Source organism: Lytechinus pictus, chromosome 18 (genome assembly GCF_037042905.1).
Source record: "Lytechinus pictus isolate F3 Inbred chromosome 18, Lp3.0, whole genome shotgun sequence".
In the NCBI taxonomy this organism is placed as follows: domain Eukaryota; kingdom Metazoa; phylum Echinodermata; class Echinoidea; order Temnopleuroida; family Toxopneustidae; genus Lytechinus; species Lytechinus pictus.
This window is the reverse complement of record NC_087262.1, coordinates 9,845,600-9,870,396: the sequence shown is the minus strand read 5'-3', so window position 1 is coordinate 9,870,396 and position 24,797 is coordinate 9,845,600. Positions and strand designations below refer to the sequence as shown.

At 37.5% G+C, this 24,797-nt stretch overlaps 1 protein-coding gene across 3 annotated transcripts in view; it reads left to right on the top strand.

Annotated features, from left to right (window-relative positions):
• Window positions 1-22,280, top strand: part of LOC129281548 (WD repeat and FYVE domain-containing protein 3-like) — a 104,312-nt gene extending 82,032 nt beyond the window's left edge. For all 3 annotated transcript variants that reach the window (XM_064113589.1, XM_064113588.1, XM_064113587.1), the window contains 13 exons: window positions 719-872; window positions 1,540-1,631; window positions 2,520-2,732; window positions 3,481-3,613; window positions 4,134-4,381; window positions 5,384-5,446; window positions 6,164-6,343; window positions 15,038-15,160; window positions 15,770-15,829; window positions 16,843-17,551; window positions 17,961-18,072; window positions 18,811-19,008; window positions 19,473-22,280. In XM_064113589.1, the coding sequence (XP_063969659.1) occupies window positions 719-872; window positions 1,540-1,631; window positions 2,520-2,732; window positions 3,481-3,613; window positions 4,134-4,381; window positions 5,384-5,446; window positions 6,164-6,343; window positions 15,038-15,160; window positions 15,770-15,829; window positions 16,843-17,551; window positions 17,961-18,072; window positions 18,811-19,008; window positions 19,473-19,599 (2,412 nt within the window). In that variant the 3' untranslated portion in view covers window positions 19,600-22,280. The remainder of the gene's footprint in view (window positions 1-718; window positions 873-1,539; window positions 1,632-2,519; window positions 2,733-3,480; window positions 3,614-4,133; window positions 4,382-5,383; window positions 5,447-6,163; window positions 6,344-15,037; window positions 15,161-15,769; window positions 15,830-16,842; window positions 17,552-17,960; window positions 18,073-18,810; window positions 19,009-19,472) is intronic.
• Window positions 22,281-24,797: the final 2,517 nt, after the last annotated feature.

The window sequence follows — 24,797 nt, the reverse complement described above, 5'->3', positions numbered from 1 at the left end:
TAGTGGTTGATGATGGGGATAGTGATGACAATGATGGTGATGATGATGATGATGATGGTACGGGTGATGATGATAATGATGATGATGATGCTGATAATCGTGATGATGATGATGATGGTGATTATGGTGATGATGATGATGATGATTATGATGATGATGGTGATGATAATGATGGTAATGATGATGATGATGATGATGGTGATGGTGATGGTGATGGTGATGATGATGGTGATGACAATGATGAAGATGATGATGATGGTGATGATAATGATGATGAAGACGATGATGATAATGATGATGATGATGATGGTGATGATGATGATGGTCATAGTGGTGGTGATGATGATGATGATAGTCATGATGATCATGGGAGTGGTGGTAATGGTGGTGATGATGCACATGTACATGATGGTGGCGATGGCTCGACGACAGTACATGTAATTGTAATGATAGTGATGGTGACGAACTGACGATGTTAAAGAAAATTTCCTTGATCATGATGGTAGTGATTTTAGTGGTGATTGAAATGATAATGATAAGTTGATGATGATGATCATGATGTTCAAAATGTTGATTTAGGTGATGATGATGACGATAATTATATGATTGTTGGTTGTCATGATAATGCTGGTGATAAATAACAATTATGGTCAAGATAAATGCAGTTGGCTGATTTCTCTCTCTTTTTCTCTCTCTTTCTCTCTTTTTCTCTCTTCAGGGTGGCCATTTTGATCTAGCTGATCGGATGTTTCACAGTATCAAAGACAGCTGGCTGTCTGCCTCCAAACACAACACTGCTGATGTCAAAGAGCTCATCCCAGAGTTCTTCTACCTACCAGAATTCCTCACCAACCACAACCACTTTGATCTCGGTAAGTAAGAAGAACTTGGATACTGCACACTTTCAAGCAATAGACAAAAAGATCTAGAGGAGGTTTTTAAGTTTGTGATAGCACCATACTGAAATAATTTGTTATGGCTCCACCGACCGTATGTAGTTGCCAAAGGCATTATGTTTTGGAGCCTCCGTCCGTTCCGTCTACTTTGTCACGATAACTAAAGAAGAGTTTGACAAATCAACTCAAAAGTTCAAACAAGGTCTAAGTTGTCATGGCTGTCAAGGCTCTGTGATTGTCAGGGAGACCCCCTGGAAAATTGACAAATTTTAGAGTGAAAACCCACTGATTTTCAACACCTCTCTGATTCATATATTGATTTCTTCCATTGGATGATATGTAATTGAGTAAGATCTCCTTAGTTTTTCAGTCAGTTCTCTCTGAAAGTTTGACATTAAAGTTGACAGCTCTTCATTACCACTGCAGTAACAGTCAGACATCGGTGCTTATCAGCCATTATCACAACCAAGGAAAATTGTCAGACAACAAATGTTGGTCCCTCCCAGCCCCCCAATCCCTGATCAGTCAGCAAATTTTCCCTGAAAAATTAACCTTGAATATGACGCTTGTATAGCCAAAGCAATTGGCAATCAGTAGGTTTCTATTCATGTGTTTTTTTGTTTTTTTTTGCGTTTCTCGACAGGTGTAAAGCAGAGTGGAGTAGAACTTGGAGACATCGTCTTACCCCCCTGGGCCAAGGGAGATCCCAAAGAGTTTATCCGTCTTCATAGAGAGGTGGGTTTATTTCATTGAAATTGTTAAACCAATATATATACATGTAGTGACCACCCAAGTGAAACGCACAAAAAGTGGCCTAAAGACAGGTGCTTATACACACGATCTGCCTCCATGGGAATCAGTTTCAGTTGTCTCTGTGGGCAGGTGGCTGCTATAGAAATGTTCTTTTACACACAATCTACTTCTTTATAAATCCGTTTTAGTGGCCACTATGGGCAGGTGGCTGTTATAGACAGGTGCCACTAACACAGGTTTAGCTGTATTGGAAACCTGTATGTAATGTTAGAAGGGACGAAGGCAACCAAAGAAGACATGAAAGAAGCAAGTGGTGGAGGAGAATAGGAGGGTTGGATTAAGAGAGGAGGATGCATCGAATAGAGTTAAGGTTTAGGGTGATCTCTGTGAGAGGTTAATCCATCCACCCCTGTGGTCAGGGACTAACCCAATTTACAACCTGGATGCCGGACTGAAAATTTGAAATGGTACATTGAAACTTCCATTGAACCCCTGGTGGCCGTTTCATGAAGTTATTTTTAACTTTCGCACAACTTGCCTCACGATTGGTGTCCGTTTCTTGTGCTAAATGAGATTCCATTCGTATGCCTGATTTAACATAGATGGGAGTGTATTTTCTGTAACTCTAAACAGACTTTGAAAATGTTGAATTGCCCATGCAGATGGCTGTTCAAAGTGAGAATTCTAATGTATACTGAACTGATTTTAAACTCTACCTGATGGGAATAAAAACAACTGAGAATCTGATATACCACTCAAGAAAGGGTCACCTGTTGCACGTAAGGTTGTGGGTAACTTACAAACAGCTATATGAAACACGACCATGGAGAAAATCATGACCCAGCATTGAATTTTAACCTTTTCCTACAGGCTTTAGAGTGCGACTACGTCAGCGCCCACCTTCACGAGTGGATCGATCTCATCTTCGGTTACAAGCAGCAAGGCAGAGAAGCAGAGGAGGCCCACAACGTCTTCCACTATCTCTTCTACGAAGGCAACGTCGACATCTACAGCATCGACGATCCCCTCAAGAAGAACGCCTTCATCGGGGTCATCAACAACTTTGGACAGGTGCCCAAACAGGTGAGAGAGCCGTGATATCTTTCGTGATTTGGTTTCTTCATTATAAAGGGGCTAGGTGTTCGATTCGATGAGGTTAAGGTTCGGTGGTAAAATTGATACCAACAGAATCGATGATCCCCTCAAGAAGAATGATTTCATCAACAACTTTGGTCAGGTACCCAAACAAGTGAGAGAGCCATGATATCTTCTAGGATGGGATTCTTTTGTTTATGACAGGGGTTAGATGTTAGGTTTGCTAGTTAATACCTACAACATCGATGAGCATCTTCAAGATGATTGTTTCCATCATTGGACGTACATGTACTTTATGGAAATGTCCACTGTAAGAAGTGAGTGTGGAACAGGTGTTCTCAAGATAATAAAAATAGTAATATTCTGCATTTATGTAGTGCTCATTTCTGAACAACGTCTCCAAGTGCTTTGCAAGTGTTTGGCTTGTCACTCCATTATGCCACTTAACCGATGTGTTGGTTCAGTTGGTAGGGCATCCATCTCACAACAGGGAGGTCGGGAGTTCAATCCCTGGCCGCGTCAGACCAAAATACATTAAAAGATGAGAGTTTCTGCTACCCTGTTTGACGTTCAACGATTATTAAGGGATAGAGCCTCGTCGATCTGGCACTGCGCAGCAGCTGCTGGGCCCACGATCAATTGGGCAAAACAAATTTTCAGAGTATTTAATTCCTTATGTCTATTTCGAACAATGAAATACTGATGGATATTCATTTTGTTTTTGTATATTCTGCAGCTCTTCAAGAAACCTCACTTACAGAAGAGAGTGAGTAACAGGGTCGGAGACAACGCCGGGAACTCCATCGCCATCTCGAGGTTGTTCTTCCACAATCTGGACACCCTCAGACCATCGTTACAACCCCTCAAAGGTGTGTACTTCAAAATTGTGTACAAAAGTAAAAGTAAAGTGACGTTTTATGAATAATCAGAGTGTAGGATTCTGATAAATTTTGCATTAAGCCAATTAAATTGCAGGATTTTAGTAGCTTATAACAGTAACTTGTCATTGTCATTTCTAGCAAATTTCATTAACCACTGTAATTGTTCATAAAAAGTTTTTGTCAAATTGAGAATTATCCAGTATGTGTGGATTTTGGTCAATAAATTTTGGAACTTAAACCAGGATTTTTTTTTTTTTTTTGGGGGGGGTTGGGGTTCATAATAAGTTGAGTATGACCAAGAGTTTTAAAATAGTCTATAAATTTGAATCCTTTTTGTTCCAAGATGTTTTCTGACTTGATTTTGAACATCAACCGTGCAAACTAATTAACTGGGCGCATGCCGGGAATGTATTTACAGTATTCAACTTCCCCAGCAAGCCTTTAACATTCCAATATCTCCAAAGATGCCCAATTAATGCAGTGTCTTTCCGAATGATCCTTATTCCAGAACTGAAAGGAGCCGTCGGTCAGATCCGCCAGGTGGACAAATCGATCCTCGCCGTGGAGCAGAACAAAACTCTCATCCCTCCAACCTACAACCGCTACCTGGCGTTCGGCTATGCCGACTACAGCCTGCGTATAGGCAGCTACGACTCCGACAAGGCTACGACTGTTGCAGAGGGCAACGGGTGCGGGGAGGTCCTATGTGCGGTGTGTCCGAACAGCAAGACATTGATTACAGGCGGAAGTAGCACCGTGAGTTCAAAATTCATTCTCTTTCTTTATGGAGGAAAAAAAAACAACTAAGAGGTCGTATTCTGATAGACATGGTTTAGTTAGATCTGGGTTAAATTAAACCATACTTTTATGGAGTGCCAGTTGTCAACTTTTTCACCAATTTAAAATCATTTCTGTCCTGCGTCAAAAAGTTGTCAGAAAATTAATTGAATCGTGAAATGGAAAGAATATGAAAATACAAAATTGTAATGAATTTTCATGAATTAATTGTTATTTCCATGACTATGGAAGAACTATTATGAAGCCAGTATTCTATAGATGTGTGGGTTAAAATTCTAGTTTAGACTAGGGTTTCATTATCAGAATACCATCCATGGTCTTTAAAGGAAGGAGGTACATGGATATGTTTCTTATATTACATGCTCTATTGCAAATCCGTAGTGAAGGGAAAATGTAATTGTGATGTTTGAAGGTGATCTTTATCAACAAACAATGTCTAATGTAGGTTTTATTTAGCTTGTTGCCTTTGAAACTTAATCCCTTCACAAAGCCTATAGGAAGAAGAGAATTCAGTAGCCAATAGGTTGAAAATCTACTATGTATCGATGAATGGATCGATACTTTCATTGATACATGTAGTAGATTTTATATTCTTCAAATGTGAAGTTAAGTGGGAGCATTATAGTTTGTTTGTATGTCCTATACAGTGGTGTCCAGTGATGAACCCCACCTGAAAATGAACATATTTAAAAGTGTACAAGTTCTGCGATGTTTTAGATATTTAATTGTGAAGTCAGGTGATAGAATATTACAGGCAACAAAGTTTGTTTCTCAGGGCTTTTGGAACATTGTAGTGTAGTCTACATTCAACACTTGGCATGAAGGAGTGCATTTTGTTGTGGGGTTCACTAACCTATGAGCACAGATGTATATGGTTTGCCCAGTTTTTTGGCCTTACAGCTTTAAGATGCACATAGATTCCAAATTTTACGTATGAATATAATATTTTTGTTTTCACAGGTTGTGAATGTGTGGCAGCTTGAGATGGGCAAAGAGAGATCGAAACAGATGTCCCTCAAGCAGGTATGGTATTGTCGATTCGATTGAGTTCCATGAATTTTTGGTGTATTACTTTTGTGGTGTGTGTGTATAGTACTGAAGGAGGGAAATGAAATTTGGTAGTCAATAGAAGTGTGGTCTGAAATTTTTGTTTAGTCCGGAGTTATTGATTATACCACCTCACTTTGTTAGGCAACTTGTTGGGGCGTGGTTTAGTGGTTATGACCCTTGTCTTTCAATATTAGGGACGTGGGTTCAATTCCCAGCCATGGCTTGTTTTTCTTCAGCAAGAAATTTACTACATTTTGCTGCATTCAACCCGGGTGAGGTGAATGGATACCCGTTAATAAGCGCCTATATGGCAGCACAGCTAAAACTGGGGTAATAGCAGCACTTTGTATCCTCATGCAAAAAGCGCTTTATAAATCCAGTTATCATTAATAAAAGTCTGTACTGTTTTTTGCTAGCAGGAGCCCCACTATAATGGCACAATGCATGTTTTCAGAGCGACTTTCCTGCACTCCCTAATATTTTGTCTTGATTAAGAAATGTGACAGTTGGTAATTTCGAGCTGCTCGCGGGGCTCTCTGCGAGAAATACCTGGCTCTGACTTTTGACGAGAGGCCTTCTTGTTATAATAATTGGTTACCGTATATATCATTCACTGGAAATGATGAAAAATTTTAAGTAGAAACATACAAGTTGCAACGTTTCCTGTGATCTTGTCTTTTTATCATTCAGGCATTGTACGGGCACATGGGAGCCGTGACATGCCTGGCTGCGTCCACCTCGTACAACATCATCGTCAGTGGGTCACGTGACCAATCGTGCCTCATGTGGGATCTCATTCGACTGACCTTCGTCCGACAGATGAGGGCGCTTGGCGCCCCGGTCACGGCAGTCTGTATCAATGAGCTATCGGTGAGTCAGAAGTCAATAGTGGTAATCAAGGGGGAAATTCCATTAAGGGATTCACCCTTCTGCATGTCTTACTCAAATTTATAAATCTTTCAATTCATTATGATGTTAGAGCAATACAACTTTTTGCATAAACTAGAAAACAGATACGAATAAAGTTAGGAAGTCCCTATATATCAGAGGCTTCTGTATGACTGACCTTCCTTCGTACCTTGAAATTCTTACTCAACTTCAATCTTTCAATTCATTATGATCTTAGAGCAATACAACTTTTGCATAAACTAGAAAACAGAGACGAATAAAGTTAGGAAGTCCCTATAGATCAGGGGTCGGATGTACTTATTTTTTAAAATTACCTCATTACATTAAACTGTTTTATTGGAAATAAATGGCAAAAAGAAGCTGCTGAAAACTGCTTATCTAATAAAAGAGAGCCAATGGAGTAAATTATAAAGTCAAAAAGGGGCCTAAGCTTTCGATCCTAGCAGAATCTTCGTCGGAGGCAAAATGACAAACATATAAAGTGGAACAACCATAATATAGACCACAAACAAGCTACAGCAACACTAGAAACAAGGAGACAAAAGGGGCATTAGTGAGTAGAGAAGACCAATCAGGTTAGTGAAGGGGATGAAAGAAAAGGAGTAGGCAGACACAAAGGGAAGTTAGTGTAAGTAAGGCCAAGAGGGATTAAGATAATGAGGCAGGCAACATCAAACAGGATCTGGAACAAAACAGTGATAGAGGGATGAATAACTAGAGAATTAGTGAGAGGTGGGTCAAACAGGTTACAAAGAAAGGCTTAATAAACTGGTGCATAAGAGTGGGGGGAAAAAAAAAAGAAGAAAAAGAATGGGGAACAACTGATAATGTGCAAAGGACATATAAGTATATATGATAAAGCATTAAACAAACTAAGAGAAGAAGGTAAGTGTAAATATGTATCTATAAGTGATATGTATATAAATATATCCAAAAAAGAAATGTATATGAAAAAATATATAAATATATACACATATGGTGTAACTGATATGGTAATCCGCTAGGTGTGACGGGAAAAAAACATAAGACTATATAGCAGGAAAGAAAAAAAAAAAAAAAAAAACCTGTATATGTGAAAAAGAGGAAGCAAATTGCCTAAAAAGGTAAAAGCAAATATAGAAGAGAGGGGGTGTATTATGAAGAAACCATAGTATACATGTAAATAAGCAAATGTGGTAAATCTAAAAGAGGTGAGTGGAGAAAAAACAAATATATATATGTATATATAATAATTAGTATATCGCCTGAATAAGGAAGGAAAAATTGGAGCTCAGCTTGTATGAGATATGGGAGGAAAGTAGAGTAAGAAACTATAATGTAACTATTCAAAAGAGCTGAGGGGAAAAATTATATGTATATATAGATTGAAAGTGGATAGGAAAGAAAAATCAGTCGTTCCCCTCTTGGATGTTCAGGCCATGAGGTTGGGTGGTGCGAAGTCGTCTCATCCAGAGCTTCTCCCTGCTAGTACGGACTGAGTCAGGACGGGTACCTAAAGATTCGATGCCCTGTAGCATCATGTCAGTGATGGAGTGGTTGGGGAGGTTAAAATGGCGGCCAACTGGAGTGTCCAGCTTTGCTGTGTTGATGGTGGATCTGTGCCCGTAGAATCGTTTCTTGAGTGTGGTCTTGGTTTCCCCTATGTATTGTACCCTACAAACTCTGCAAGTGATGAGATATACAACATTAGTGGTAGTGCATGTGATGTTGCCCTTGATTTGGTGAGACAGGCTGGTAGAGTTGCTGGTGAAAGTATCGCCCTCGTGAAGGTGTATTTCACATATGATGCACCTGTTGCTGGTGCATTTGAAGGTGCCATGCTGTATGGGAGAAGAATGGTTAGTGAGGGAGGGCACTTCAGCACGAACAATGAGGTCCCTGAGATTCGGTGGGCGTCGGTATGCTAGAAGGGGAGTATCGGGAACGGCCTGTTGGAGACGATCAGAAGTGTGTAAAATGTGGTGGTTATCAAACAGGATTTTGCGGAGAGGGGGTAGATGGGGATGGAAGGTGGTCACAAGCGGTATTCTGTCGGTGGTCTCCTTGTCACTTTTTGGTTTGAGAACTTCAGATCTGGGGAGAGAACGAACTTTGTTAATTGCCAGTTGGACTGCCAAGAGGGGAACGACTGATTTTTCTTTCCTATCCACTTTCAATCTATATATACATATAATTTTTCCCCTCAGCTCTTTTGAATAGTTACATTATAGTTTCTTACTCTACTTTCCTCCCATATCTCATACAAGCTGAGCTCCAATTTTTCCTTCCTTATTCAGGCGATATAATAATTATTATATATACATATATATATTTGTTTTTTCTCCACTCACCTCTTTTAGATTTACCACATTTGCTTATTTACATGTATACTATGGTTTCTTCATAATACACCCCCTCTCTTCTATATTTGCTTTTACCTTTTTAGGCAATTTGCTTCCTCTTTTTCACATAGACAGGTTTTTTTTTTTTTTTTTCTTTCCTGCTATATAGTCTTATGTTTTTTTCCCGTCACACCTAGCGGATTACCATATCAGTTACACCATATGTGTATATATTTATATATTTTTTCATATACATTTCTTTTTTGGATATATTTATATACATATCACTTATAGATACATATTTACACTTACCTTCTTCTCTTGTTTGTTTAATGCTTTATCATATATACTTATATGTCCTTTGCACATTATCAGTTGTTCCCCATTCTTTTTCTTCTTTTTTTTTTCCCCCCACTCTTATGCACCAGTTTATTAAGCCTTTCTTTGTAACCTGTTTGACCCACCTCTCACTAATTCTCTAGTTATTCATCCCTCTATCACTGTTTTGTTCCAGATCCTGTTTGATGTTGCCTGCCTCATTATCTTAATCCCTCTTGGCCTTACTTACACTAACTTCCCTTTGTGTCTGCCTACTCCTTTTCTTTCATCCCCTTCACTAACCTGATTGGTCTTCTCTACTCACTAATGCCCCTTTTAGTCTGGTCTGTTAGCGGAATTATGTGGACACGGTGGACAAAAGCATGATTTTTTCTCCAGACCTTTGTTTATGTATGAGAATTAAAAATGGGGTATGCTCCAAAAAATCTGGCTGCAGGAACAGTGAAAAAATGGGTGAAATGTCAAAATTTATGAGTTTAGATTGGTCTGATATATAGACTAGCGCTAGTGCAAAACTCAATAGCAGTGCATTATTTTGCATTGGTTTAGTTCTTGAATTCAGACCCTTTTTTAACAGATGTTCTGTTTGTCCTCACATCTCAATGCACTAAATATCTGAATGCAGATGCTAAACAAGCCGAAGGGTGGTGGTGGAGGGGGTTGAATGTTGGTGTGTATGTACATATTTTGGTCTTGGGGTAAAGATGTGCAAGACACATTTTTTGCATGTGTTGGAAATTGTGTTGCCATGGTAACAGTGTATTATGGCAAAAATAAGGTACAAATCCTGCAGTTAGAACTACTTCATCTGTTGTCATCCGATTCTCATGAAATTTGGCACACACATTGGTCTTTAATAAGGTGAAGATGTCTAAGATACATTTTGTGTGTCTTTCAAAAATCTTGTTGCCATGGTAACAACATATTATTTGGTGAAAATTGGGGAAAAAATTACAATTCAAACTGCTTCATCAGTTTTAAATCAATTCTCATGAAATTTGACACACACATTGGTATTAGAGTAAAGATGTACAAGGCATGCACTTTTTGTATGTGTTTCAGAAATTGTGTTGCCATGGTAACAACATATTATATGGCAAAATTTAGGTAAAAACCTTGCAATTTGAACAACTTCATCAGTTTTGAACCATTTCTCATGAAATTTGGCTCATACATTTGCCTTGAGGTAAAGATGTGCAGAAACCATTTTTTGTGTGCATTTGTCAGAGAGTATATTGCCATGGTAACCACATATGATAGCCAGAAATGCAGGAAAACTCATTGTGGATCAAACAACTCCCCCTTTTTTTAGTCAGTGCTAATAAAAGTTGGAAGAAATATTCATCTTTGGGTAAAGATTCATATTAAATTCTAAACTGCATTTAAATACATGAGTGTGGGGGTATTAATCACCTTCAGTAATATTTCTAGGTTTTGGGGGAGGAGCAGGATTTGTCCTTAAAATCTGACATCAAAATAAAGGTTAAAGGCGGTGTCCATTAACACTCTTGAAATAAGCATCCCCTCAAGGGCATAGGCTGGGGGTACACTGCATGGGTGAATGTGAAACCTTCCGCTGTGGCAAAGGAGTTCCAACACTGGCAAGCAAAACGAAATGTGCACCCCTTCTACTTTCAACGGCTGATTTTCCAAACCTTAGTTCCACCTCCCCAAGATGTGCACCCCTCCCCATACCACTTCTATCTCCCCATGCTCAACCAGTCTATGCCTTTGCCCCTCAGGGGTCTTTGTATTTTAAAGCGAGACATTCCTCCCTTTTTTGGGGGAGGGCGTCTTTAAAATGACCTCATAAAAGTAAAAGTTATGACTAGGAACTTAACCCCCCCCCCCCGAAAAAATAGGGGGCTGATATATTTTTTGAGCAGAAAAATGCCCCCCCCCCCATTAAAAGGTAAGAAGAGTCATTTGCACTTCAGAGTTCAGACCATTCATTTGATGTTTAATGCATTCTGCTTTGGTAAAAAATTGTTTACAGTAGCCAATTAATCATTGTTTATTTATTTTCTCCTACTCAGTCTTTTATTCATATTTCATTCCTACTCTTTCTTTTTAACTATATCACATCACTCTTGATTTTGAGCTTCACCATACCATCTTATGTTTCCTCTCTCCTTTTTTTACCCTCTCTCTCTCTCTCCAAGTATATTTTTTCTGACATATTATAAATTGTACCTTTAATCATGCAACTAATTATAGAAATATATATATATACAAAAATCTCTGCACTTGTTTTAGAAATTTACTTGCAAATCCATGACTCAATAACATACCATATAAAAAATATGCATATGTGCACATTAAATTTTTGCCTTCTATTTTCTTTCATTTAATTTTTTCAGTATATTTCTGTGACAGCCCCTGCTTTATACATCCTACATCTCCAATTGTCAAAAAATGAAAATTATGTTTCAGAAGCAAAATTGTTGGATGCAAGATCTGACTGTCACAAAAAATGCAAATAATTTTCCATTGGAGTAAGGACGAACGTATTCACTGTTCATTGAGCAAATGATGACTTTTATTTCTCTACATATATTCTAGTCATATCCCTTTCAGATGGTGGTAACTGCAGGAATTGGAAAACTCAGTGATATAACTAAAATTTTCACAGAGGATTTTCGGAAAACAACTAAATCCATTTTTTTTTCAAGCAACAGTTATTCCATTCTGAATGCTGCAACTATGAATTTGATGCACCTTTACCAAAATATAATATCATGACAGCCATTTCTTCAATTCTTTAAACTAGACATTAAATATAGTTAATAGTAATATTTAGGACAGAGTGTAGCCAAAATAGAGTTTAAAAGATTATGAAGAAAAGAATAAATGTCATGGTATTAAATTTCAGTGTAGGTGTAAGCATTCAAAATGGAATAATTGTTACTAGATAATAATGAATTAAAATAGCACAGAATAATGTACTTAGAGAGGGTGAAAAAGAGGGGGGAGAGGAAACAAAACAAGAAGGTATGGTAAAGCTCAAAAAGTGATGAAAGAAAGTCAGAGTAAGAACTGAAATGAACAAAGACTGGGTAGAAGGAGATAAATAAAACGTTGATTAATTGGGCACCGGAAATGATCTTTTATCAAACCAGAATGTTTTAGGCTTTAAATTAATACGCTGAAGTGTAAATGATTTCCCCCCCCCTTTTTTTTTTTTTGGGGGGGGGGTTCAGTTCCTAGTTGTAATTATTTCCTTTTACTCTTTATGTGGCAATTTTCTAAAGGCCCCCCCCCCCAAAAAAAAAAAAAAATGGAAGGGTGCTTTCTTTAAGAGTGTTTAAGTTCCTAATGGCCATGGCTTTTATAACCATCTATATTTTTATGTTGTCAGTTTTTAAGGACCTCCTCCGCCCCCCCCCAAAAAAAACCTATAAATATTATTGAAGGTGATTAATACCATGAATACCCTGCGCTATTTTATGATGTTAAAGGGGAATCCAACCCAAATAAACACTTGTTTTTAGAGGAAAAGGAAAAATCAGACAATAGGTCAAAGTTTGAACAAAATCGGACAAACCATAAGAAAGTTGTGAATATATAAACGTTGTAAACATTGGTAATCACTATATACCCATGAAGACTTCAAATTGGCCGCATATGTGATGTCATAATGATGTAAGGGAAGGACCACTCTTCCATGTACAGAAATAATTAATTGACTAAAATGTCTTTTTCAAAAGTTTTACTTCAAATTGTATCTTTCTTTCATGGGGACATAAAACATTATACTAACAGGTTTATATTACGGCCCCAATGGAATTTAGGAGAAAACCAAAATCAAAGTACAAGGCCAATGGGAAAGTTGTCCTTGCGGCCTCGCCCCTTGTAATTTACTTACCCGTTGTCAATTTGAAATCTACATACTAGTAGCCTTAGGGATCTTAATTTTAAAGCAGCCATAACTTTATTTTGCTTGTCCGATTGCTTTCAAACTTTCACCATTCTTATTTTTCTCCTTTTCCCACACAACATTTTATGACCAAGGCTGGATTCCCCTTTAACACTGAATATGAATCTTTACCCAAAATGAATATTTGTGTAAACTTTTTTTAGCACAGGCTGAAAACAGAGAAGTAGATTGATCCACAATTGATGAGTTTTCCCTGCATTTCTGGCTATATGTGGTTATCAAGGCAATGCACTCTCTGACAAATGCAAAAAAAAAGGGTTCTTGCACATCTTTATCTCAAGGCCAATGTGTGAGCCATATTTCATGCATGAGAATTGGTTTGAAACTGATGAAGTAGTTCACATTGCAAGGTTTTTACCTAATTTTGCCATATGATATGTTGTTACCATGGCAACACAATTTCTGAAACACACACAAAAAGTGCCTTGTACATCTTTACTTTAATACCAATGTGTGTGCCAAATTTCATGTGAATTGATTGAAAACTGATGAAGCAGTTTGAATTGTAAGGTTTTTTCCCAATTTTCACCAAATGTTTTGTTGTTACCATGGCAACAAAATTTCAGAAAGACACACAAAAATGTGTCTTAGACATCTTCACCTCAAGACCAATGTGTGTGCCAAATTTCATGAGAATCGGATTACAACAGAGGAAGTAGTTCTAACTGCAAGATTTGTACCTTATTTTTGCCATAATACACTGTTACCATGGCAACACAATTTCCAACACATGCAAAAAATGTGCCTTGCACATCTTTACCCCAAGACCAAAATATGTACATACACACCAACATTCAACCCCCTCCACCACAACCCTTCGGCTTGTTTAGCATCTGCATTCAGATATTTAGTGCATTGAGATGTGAGGACAAACAGAATATCTGTTAAAAAAGGGTCTGAATTCAAGAACTAAACCAATGCAAAATAATGCACTGCTATTGAGTTTTGCACTAGCGCTAGTCTATATATCAGACCAATCTAAACTCATAAATTCTGACATTTTCACCCATTTTTTTCACTGTTCCTGCAGCCAGATTTTTTGGAGCATACCCCATTTTTAATTCTCATACATAAACAAAGGTCTGGAGAAAAAATCATGCTTTTGTCCACTGTGTCCACAAGTAGGGTGTTTTTGACGCTAACAGACCGGACTATTTTGTCTCCTTGTTTCTAGTGTTGCTGTAGCTTGTTTGTGGTCTATATTATGGTTGTTCCACTTTATATGTTTGTCATTTTGCCTCCGACGAAGATTCTGCTAGGATCGAAAGCTTAGGCCCCTTTTTGACTTTATTATTGGAAATAAGAAAGAACTCTTTTGATAAGTACTGCATGCCTAATTGGGTGTTAATTCATCGTATTCGCAAGTCAATTTCAGGTTGCAAAGTCAATTAAAAACATATGTTATTGCAAATTTCTAATTGAAAGATGGTGTGCTTGTATCAATGAGTGTAAATTGCTCTGCTTTAGTAAAAAAAAATACATATCACTTGTAAATATGCTTATGAAATTTGCAATTAATTGCAAATATTTTCTTGAAACACCCCATTAGTTACATTTTATGCATGAATTGTATAATGCACAATTGAAAAATCATTTTTGTATCAACACAGATTCATAGTTACAATGTTGTTTTAAATTTGAAAACAGATTTTATTCTATTCATGAGTCATAATGTCAGCTACATGTAGAATTCATTTCAATTTTGTGTCATTATAGACATTTAATTGCTGACATCATTGACAATTTATTTTTGATGAAATGCCCTCAAGGAACCTTTTCATATTTCTTAATTTTATTTAAGTTGGATATTTTCATGAAAATTTATTTTCTTAATTAAATATTCTGTGATGTATTTCATGGAACAATTGATGTTGATATTTAGAATATGATTAAAATTTTTGGAACATAGTTTCTGGCTATTTGAAGTACATGTACATGTAGGTTCTGTCATTGAAATTGCCTTTTCGCTATTTTCAAAAGATATTTCCTGCATTTGAATTGTGAAAAATATGTAAGTAATCAGTATGTATGTGGTCCCATTCATGTATTTTCATGTAGGGTGACATAGCAATCTGTGCTGGAGTGTATCTCTACGTTTGGAGCATCAATGGAGACATGATTGCAAGTGTGAACACATCGACAGGGAGAGAACAACAGATCCTATGCTGTGCTATGTCTGAAGTAAGATTTTTTTTCATGCTAATGGGCAAGTCTCTCCTGTTATGTTCTTATCATGTTTGATTTTAAGGCAAAAAAGTAAAATAATTACAAACAACAAAAAGAAAGAAAACAAAATCGCAATGAAACATCAGGCAATAAAGTTAAATAATTTTGAAGTTTGCCATTGGCGTATGAAATACTATGCATAATATTAGTAATACTCAAAACAGCTTCATTCATTTCAATTAAATTAAATACCCACCAATTTAAATTATTTCATGATTCAAGTCAAATGTGAGCTGATGATCTCTCTTTTTCTCTCTCTGTGCTGTTGCAATTTTACTCTTTAACAGACTCTTGTTACAGACTAAATGATTTTGCTGCATCACATGTTTTAAATAGACTCCAGTCCATGAGTATGGGTGGGCTCAGTATCCGATGGGTTAAACATTTTATTGTGTGTTGGTCAGCTGGCAAGATCTATTGTTTCACTACAGGAATTATGGTAACCATGGTTATGATACTAATTCAAATGAAATATACTGTTGAGCGTACATGTTGGGTGACTTTTATCTTGACTGTTAAAATTCCTGTGGTTGTATTCATTTCCCTGTTTGTTTTCGTTCACAGCTGGTTGAATGGGACACACTGAACGTGGTCATAACGGGTTCGAGTGATGGTGTGGTCCGGGTAAGTGATTAAATTTGTATGTATGTGATTCATTTCATTTAAATTCAATTCAGCTCAATTCAACTCAACTCAATAAGCCAGTTCGTAGTTCCTTTCTGCGCATGATCCAAAGATTCTACGCATGATCAGAGGACGTTCATTTGTACTAAAGTGACATGGTGATTTAAAATCTAATGAGACAAGCACCAACTTCGATGTCTTGATTATTCATATATTCTTTTGAATAGTGGTATTCATTTACATCCACAAAAAACAACAATGCGTCCACGAACGACTGGTATTTCACAGTTTGCCAAGTACATTGTGCAACATGCTATGATATGCATTCAAAGTAGGAATGCAACAAATACCTTCATAAAGTGTTCATTGGTGTGCTATTCTAGTCGCCTGGTCTATTCAATTTCTTCATCCTGCTATGTAAGGCAAGCTTACGTAATATCTTGCTTTGAAATCTGCCTATCATAATGAAAGAAATGAAAGGTCATTTGACCAAAATTGTCCATGAAGTAACTACGAACTGGTCTATTCAACTCAACTCCATTCAATCTAATTCAATTCACGTTGACTCAACTTCGGGCCCTGGGGTCCATCTTACAAAGAGTTGCAATTTATCGCAACTATGGAAAGCCAGCAAAGTCAACATAGGAAATGCATGTTTGTTCAAGAATTTTTCTAGATATGAAAGTATATCCATAAAGTCAATGATTTCTTGACAATTTGGTGTGTTTTCCTTTGTTTACAAAGGGCATTTTGCAAATTTCCTGTAGAAAAAAATCATGACAGTGATGGATTTCCATAGAGTTACGATTGATTGGATCAATCACAACTCTTTGTAAGATTGGCCCCTGATTACATCATTAGCTTGTATCACTGGCTATTTATTTCACGAAATGCTCCACCGGTCATGATCTGCCTTCTAATCCTTGGAGCTCTGATTGGTGTTTCTTCATGATCATTGATTAACCTAACATACTGTTCCACATAACATTGTCAATGTTATCTTTTGATTGCAGATGTGGAGTGTTGAGTATGTCCAGGTACCTGATGGGAGCAACGGGAGAGGCGAGAATGGCACCCTTCAAAACACCATGGTAGATGCCAAAGAGAAGACCCTGGTGGGTGTCGACCCATCGGAGGACAGTCCCTCGGAGGAGGACAGTCAAAGTTTTGAGAGTGTAGGATCCACACCCAGGAGAGACAACACGGACAAATCCTTGACGGACTCACTGTCCGAAGACTTCCGGGATACCCTGTCAGTCAACAGCAATGTCTCCAGTGGACGGAGTTCCCCCATCGTCAGGGACGATCGGGAGGAGAAGGATGGAGGCGCATCCCAGAGGCTGAAGCCACCGGCGTCGCTTCCAGTTGCGCCACCCAGGAAACGGAAACTGGAGAAGATGGGGTCGTCGGGTAGCCTCTTGAGCAACAAAGAAGGGGCGGAAGATGACAGGACTCAAAACCAGGACATTGGTGATGAAAAGAGCAGAGAGGAACTGAGTAAACAGTCCAGTAGTGATGCTACTAGTCTCAGCAGCAGCGTCGGTAGCACGCCAACGGTACCTGATGGCGCAGGAGCGGTCGGAGATAATGTCCTGGGTGATGTTCCCATGAGCCCTTCCAAAGAATACATCATGGTGACTGAGAATGATCTGAAAGGATTCGATGAGGATGAGCTGGATAAGGAGGAACGTTCAGCAGCCCATCGGAACAAGTTAAAACCGGGTAAAAAGTAGCTTTGTATTGTGTAGTCAATGGCAGTTAACATGGGATAAAATATAGTTATGTTTGCCCAAAATACATGTATATTCTAAGATTTATTACAAAAAATAAAACTGTAATGAGTGATTAATTATAATTCTTTGTTGTCCTTTTCTCAGAAACTATATAAATACAATTTAAAAAAATGTTCATTTGATTACAGAACTATGCATTTGGAATGTTGCCATGCGTAAAGTCAGATTGTTTCTTCCCACATTGGTAGGAATTTTCTCAGATAAGTAATTGATTTGTCTTTGAAACTAAAAGATTTGATTGTCAATTATAACATTTGTTGTAAGGTATCTTGAAAGTGCCACAACTTCATGGAGTTAAATGAGATTGAATCTTGCATTTTGTTTCTATCATTCTTCAGGTTTCAAGTGGCAACGTCAGCTAGTGTTCCGCAGTAAGCTCACAATGCACACAGCATTTGAAAGAAAAGACAACTCACAACCTGCTGCTGTAACAGCTGTGGCTATTTCAAGGTAAGCGAGAGGAGGCATTTCAGGTGACCAAAGTAGAAAGGGGGTTTTAATCGAGAGATGGCCAAATTATTAGGTTGATAACTTTCTGTCTACAACAAAAATTCATCTCTATCTTTCATTGCACATTCTAAAAAACTGTTACTGTCGTGCAAGTGATAAAGAAATGTTCCTTATACATAAATAATTTCTTGATTTATTCATAGAAGGACCAAGTTGAGATAATTTGGGCCAAAGTGATCTCTATAGACAACTCTCCTTCAACTCCTTCCTGTCCCGAGAATCCTCCATGTTCAGACCAAACTTACTGCTTTCATTCTTGTAATCTTTGGTGTTCCGTTTCCTCTTATGCCATCATGTCTAGGTCCCTTGACAATTTAACGGGTTCATCATCTTTTCTCCTCAACAATGGCCCATCACTCTCCAAGGCACGTTTCTTTAGCACTTGCACAACAGTAACAGTTTCTTCCAAGCCCAACCAAGTATACCCAACTTGAGCAATCGATTGCTGTAGTAATCTCAAATCGCATCGCCGCACTCGCATCCTTTGTCAAAGCATTTAGCTACAGTTGCCACTCTCCACCCGGGTGTAGTAAATGGGTACCCTGTAGGAAGGAATAACGTTCAATTAGGATAGGCGTGATAATATGCATCACCGAGAAACACTGTAATATCCGCAGATATATATTGCATTGTATTATTATTATTACTATTATTATTTGTTTATTCCATCATATCCAGGGACCACATGAAGGTGTTTGTCGGTGATGACCGTGGCAGAGTCTTCTCCTGGTCTGTCGTGGACCAGCCGGGCAAGGCCGCTGCCGACCATTGGGTGAAGGACGAGAGTGGGGATACTTGCCAGGCCTGTCCCACTCGCTTCACTCTGACGGAAAGGAGGCATCACTGCAGGAACTGCGGAAGACTCTTCTGCCAAAAGTAAGAACTATGATACAACACCTTTGTTCAAATATCTTGATACAAGAGACAAGAAGGGAAGGGGACGACTGAAGAAGATATGGAAGAATCAAGCTATGGAGGAGAGTAGGGGAGTTTAGTTGAGGGAGGAGGATGCACCAAATACAGTATAGTAGAGGAAGTGGGTGGGGGTGATCTATGTGAGTGTGAGGTGATTCTTGCCACCCCCATAGTTGGGGACTTAACCAGTTTTATAATCTGGATGAGTGACTGACACAGGGAGGGGGGGATATAGGGCGTTTACATGATTGTCTTGTATTTTCTGAGCTTTTGCAAAGAAACTTTTATCTCTTTGATAAATAAATACTGTTATAAGATTAGTAATGATGTCATCATTTACATCTGAATGCATTCTTCATTTGTTGTTGGTATCTTTGTTCATTTGTGTTTCATCATTTTCGTCCCCTTATTTGTCATATTTTTAGGTGCAGTCGCTATGAATCTGACATCCCAAGACTTCGTATCAACCGCCCTGTTCGGGTCTGTGGAGTGTGCTATATACAGCTGAAAGCGCCCCCTCCAGTCATGGACGGTAGCTCATCTAAAAGTTGACCAGTCATCATCTCCCAATCTTAAAGTAACGTTCTAAAGTGAATGTCTGAACACTACATGTGTGATTCTGTGTGTGTGTTCAAGCCCTTTATGTGTGTGTTCAAGCCCTTTATGTGTGTGGATATAGGTGTGTTTACACTTTACCTAGGTTCATACCAATTTGGATGATGTTGGTGTTTTGTAACTTTGTGTAATGGTCTTGGCAAATCTAGGGATCACTCTCTAAATTCCAGCTTAAAAACGATCAGATGTGCTATATACGAATATGCGTGAAGATCGTAATCAACATCAATTTAGAAGTTACATGTAGACACCTGTCATTCAAAAGATAGAGAAAGGGCAAACAAGAGAAAGAAACACAAATAGGAACTATTATTGGAAAGTTGCTTCAGACACCAGTCATACTGGAAGTCAGTTACACAAGAACTAGTGCAGTCTGGTTTGTACCAGTTTCATCAAGTTGAAACTGACTATGACCAGATGATGTATCTATGATGTAAATCTAAGTTTTCTGAGGGATGAGATGCTTGTTTTCATGAGAAGATTTTCGAAATGCAGTTGATTATTGTAAAAAGTGGTCTCATATTTACTTACATGTAATTCCATGAAAATTTCCATGCAAGACACTGTTAAACATTATAATAACATGGTCCATTTATATAGCGCAGGTACTATAATTGCTTATTCTCCACTGTGCTTGATACTTGATATCATATTATTACCCTGGCTGTAGCTGAGCCGCCATATAGGTGCTAAACATTCAAGGAATATTACCGAGTACCCATTCACCTCACCTGGGTCGAGTGCAGCACAATGTGGGTAAATTTCTCGCTGGAGGAAAACACGCCATGGCTGGGATTCGAACCCACGTCCATCTGATTGAAAGACGAGAGTCTTAACCACAAGACCACGACACCCCCACATTCCACTTGCGCGACCTGGTACTCGCCTCACAGAGAGATGTGATTGATCCGCTCAACATCAACTGCATGGAAATCTATCGATGTCATAATTTTCCTACAGGAAATTTGCACAGGTCCTGTTTTAAACAAAAGGGAGCACACTGAGCTATCAAGGAAGAATGTATGATTATATGTCATATCTAGAAAGCATGCAACCGATCTCATTCTCTGAATGTCTGATAGAACATACTAGGTTTAACCCATTTAGCCTACTATTAAGTTGGGCCAATTGTAATTTGGTCGAAGCTGGGGCCCATAACACAAAGCTTAGCAATGATCGTAGAACATTTTTCTACGATTGATTCCATTGACTACAATGTACAATCAATCGTAAAAATGAAGCGTACGATCAATTGCTAACCATTGTGTTACAGGACCCTGTGATCTTTGTATAATCCCCACTTGGTCCAATCTTGAGTTCATTTCTTCCTATTGCCAAATCATCTAGTGACCAGTGTGTCTACTTAGTTTTGTTTCCTACTTTTTGGTCTCGTCGAGCAATATGATTTTCTAGCATTGTTTTAATTCTCATGTCGTCAGAGGTTTTGGCATTATTTCATTTTTGTTTCCAAGAATTTTGGTGTCAGTACTCTAACTTGGGGAAAAGGTTATGCCATGAACATATTAAGTGCAATCTAATTTCAGAATTCTTGTTATATGGGCATTGCCATTAAGTACATACATGTACATCTGTCACCCTATACGTGGGACTTTCAGAAAATGATTCATCTTCGCTCTGTGCTTTGTATGAACAGATGCCCTGCTCTCAAATGATCATGGATTGATTAGATCACGAAGCGAAGTAAAAGTTGAGAAAAAATGGGGATTCGATGTACAAAAAGGTTTATTATTTTATAGAATTGCCCTAGTATTATTTCTTTTAGAGATTTTGGCCCATAGTCTGAGTTCTGGTTTAACTTATTAGCTAGGTCATGGTCTAAATCTTTGCTAAAGTTATGGCAAGCCAAAGAATCTCAAAAATTCTGTTTACATTGTATGTTTTTTTTGTTTACAGTGCTCTTTCTTTATTATTATTAATTATTATTTTATTTGGCATTTCAAAACACAAAGAATACAAACAGATCAGAGACAACATCAATCAAAATTGTACATGATAGAGAAAATAAGACCTGGATGAGAGTTGGAGAGGCTGCCTGTGTATGGAAAAGGCTAACTTAATAGCCATAACCCACAGGTCCTCCTCCCTAAACCTCCCAACCCCATCCAGGTCAGAACACTAGTGGTAAAAATAAAATGAAGATATTTAGAATCGGTAAAATACAATGGTCATACATGTGACTTGGTCACTTCAAGCCAACCCCCACAATACCTTTCCCAGTCACATTATGTATCTACAAGCATTAGAATGAGTCTTTAATGGTGAAGACAACTATCATATGTATCATTCCCTGACAGTTCAGAATTATTTGAGAGTCAAATGAGCCGATAGATTGAACCTCTACTGTTAGATAATTATGTCACAATTGGCTATCCATAGTTAAACCGCAACTTCGGACCGGACTTCAAATTAAACCTTACTTCAGAATACAGAAATGCAAAATCAGAATGAGATGAGACCACTATCTAATATTCATACTCGAGCTTTAATTTTGTACGGAATTGTGCCAGCAAGGGTTTTATATACATATAGATGCTTTGTTTTTTATTTCTACATAGGTTTTGTATCCTGCCCATTTTTTAAAATGAAACTAATATCCCAAAAAAGATTGAGCATGTAAGGGTTGCGTTATGGTTATATGATTTTCTTGTGAACAAAAACTTGTTAAAGTTTCATTTATAGTTAAAAATAAACGATTCCAGAGGGCATTGACTTTGTGAGAAAGGCTTTACAAAAAATCAGGATTATCTCTGATATGATATGCTTTGAAATAATGATCCAGATGGAACCAAAATACGCCAACAATAACTATGATTTATTGAAAGGATAATAAAAGTGATTCTAATAGTGATTATTATAATGGTGATAGAATCAAAATGATTATGATAGTAATAGAATGGTAATGCATGCATGTGGAAAACATACAAACTTTCCCGCACAATCATTATTAAAATTATGAATATTGTAATGATAAGAAAAGTACTACTAGCTACTACTCATACTAATTCTACTCATGATAATATTCACAGAAAGTCTTTGATCTGACTCTCATGTTGCATTTGGTTGCCAAACATATAACAAGTCTATGCATCTAATTTTTGTTGACAGCGGACGTTTCATCAATATGCTTGCCTACTCCCCAATACAGGGTTTCGTTAATCTATATGCATTTGGTTTCGCAGGCATGTGGAAAACATAAAACTTCCTTGCGCAAATTTGTGGATGACATCCAAATATAGCATATATAGGGCTTCATGTAGCTGGGATTACAGAATTCTATATTTGAAATACATTACATGACATATTACTGCATTGTATTACAATGTATTACATTGTATTGTTTTACATTCTTTACGATGTATTACATTACATTGTACTAAATTATTCTATAAAGTGTTACATTTTGGCATTGTATTATGTTACATTGTTTTACATTGTACAGTGTATTACATTGTATTGCACTGTTGTACAATGTATCACACCGAGGACGACCACTCTCTCAGGATGAACGCAGAGGAATGATGTTGCACGAGGGCGCAATTTGTATGCATGTATTATGATATGCACACATTAAGCAAGGACTGTCTGAAATATTATCAGAAACATGGTACATGATACGTGGGTGTTTCTCCTCGAGGAAGAAATTGTCCTAGGATTTTCTTTTTTATAATTATGACTGTTACAAAAATAACTTATTCTGTGATGTGTTTAATGAATGATTGACACTTGGAATCTTAGCTTCTTCCTGATTTAAGTTTGCAAGTACATATTTTTTTTTCAATGAATGTTGAATTTTTTGTTTTGTAAAGCGTATATCATATATATATTATATCAAAGCAATACTACATTTAAGCTTGTCTGTATAATGGTTTGTGTATTCGTAAGGTGTACAGTGTATGTTGTTGAAAGTTTCCCATGGCTGCATTTACACGTAATTACCATGTGCTATTCACGGCCCTCTTCCCTGCCTGCTTCATGTGATGATTGGAACACAGATGGTGTACCCCAAGGCACCATCCTGCCACCTATTTTGATCTAGTTAGGCGTAGGTATGGCTGAATGCCTCTCTCGCTATATAAACAGAATATGGACTTGTGAATTTTGCAACCGGGAAAGGACACAATCTATCTGTTTTGTAATATAACCTGTAATATTTGTATCATAATCAGATGCATTTTTTTATTTATCCTCAAAGCCTTTCGTTTTTTATTCGTTTTTTTACTTTAACCCTATATACCCTTCCCATTTTGATTTTGCATCACACATTTGTACATAATTCTGTGATAGTGAAATATTTGTTTATATCTATATATATTTGGAGAGAAAATATCCTATTAATTTTTTCCTATTATTTCTGAGCAATCATTGACCTTGGAACAAGTATTTTGTATGTCAGAATGTGAATCAATGAAAATATATTGTATTGTGCAAAAATTGATGAGTTTATAACTATCGTGACTTCAAGAGAGATTTATGATTATTATATTATATGATTCATATTTATTAGAAAAGTAGCTATTTTGTAGTTATTTTACTTGGTAAATGGCTTTGAAGTTATTGCCTATGTGAACTTGCCATGTGATTATTGAGGATTTATGTCTAATTCCCATACTTATGATTGTGAATTGGTTTGATAAGTACTACATGTATCTATAGGCAAGGTCCCTTTTGTCATTTCCTTTCCCAGATTTGATCTTCAAAGTTCGTACCTCTCAGATAATTATGTACCATTTTCTCTTGCTTTCACGTGTACCTATATCATAACTATTGTGGATTTCCTGAGAAAACCTTTTTTTTTAAAATTAATAATAACCCATTTCTATGGTTATGTAATTATCGAATCCATGTTGGAAGGGAGATGTTGCGAAATGCCTTGTTGTTACATTTGGACATTCATGAATACATGAAGGATTCTTCGTTGTGGCAATTGCTTTCAAACCCTACAAAATTGAACACACATCTTAGTAGTACATGTGGGACTGGGTGTAGAGGTGTGTGCATTTATGTGTGTTTGGACTATGACTTTACTTTCCAGCATTAGCTCTTCACGGCACAGATGGTAAGCGTCTACTTTAATTGATGGAACTTGGCAAAAATGAGGGTTTGATCCTACATGC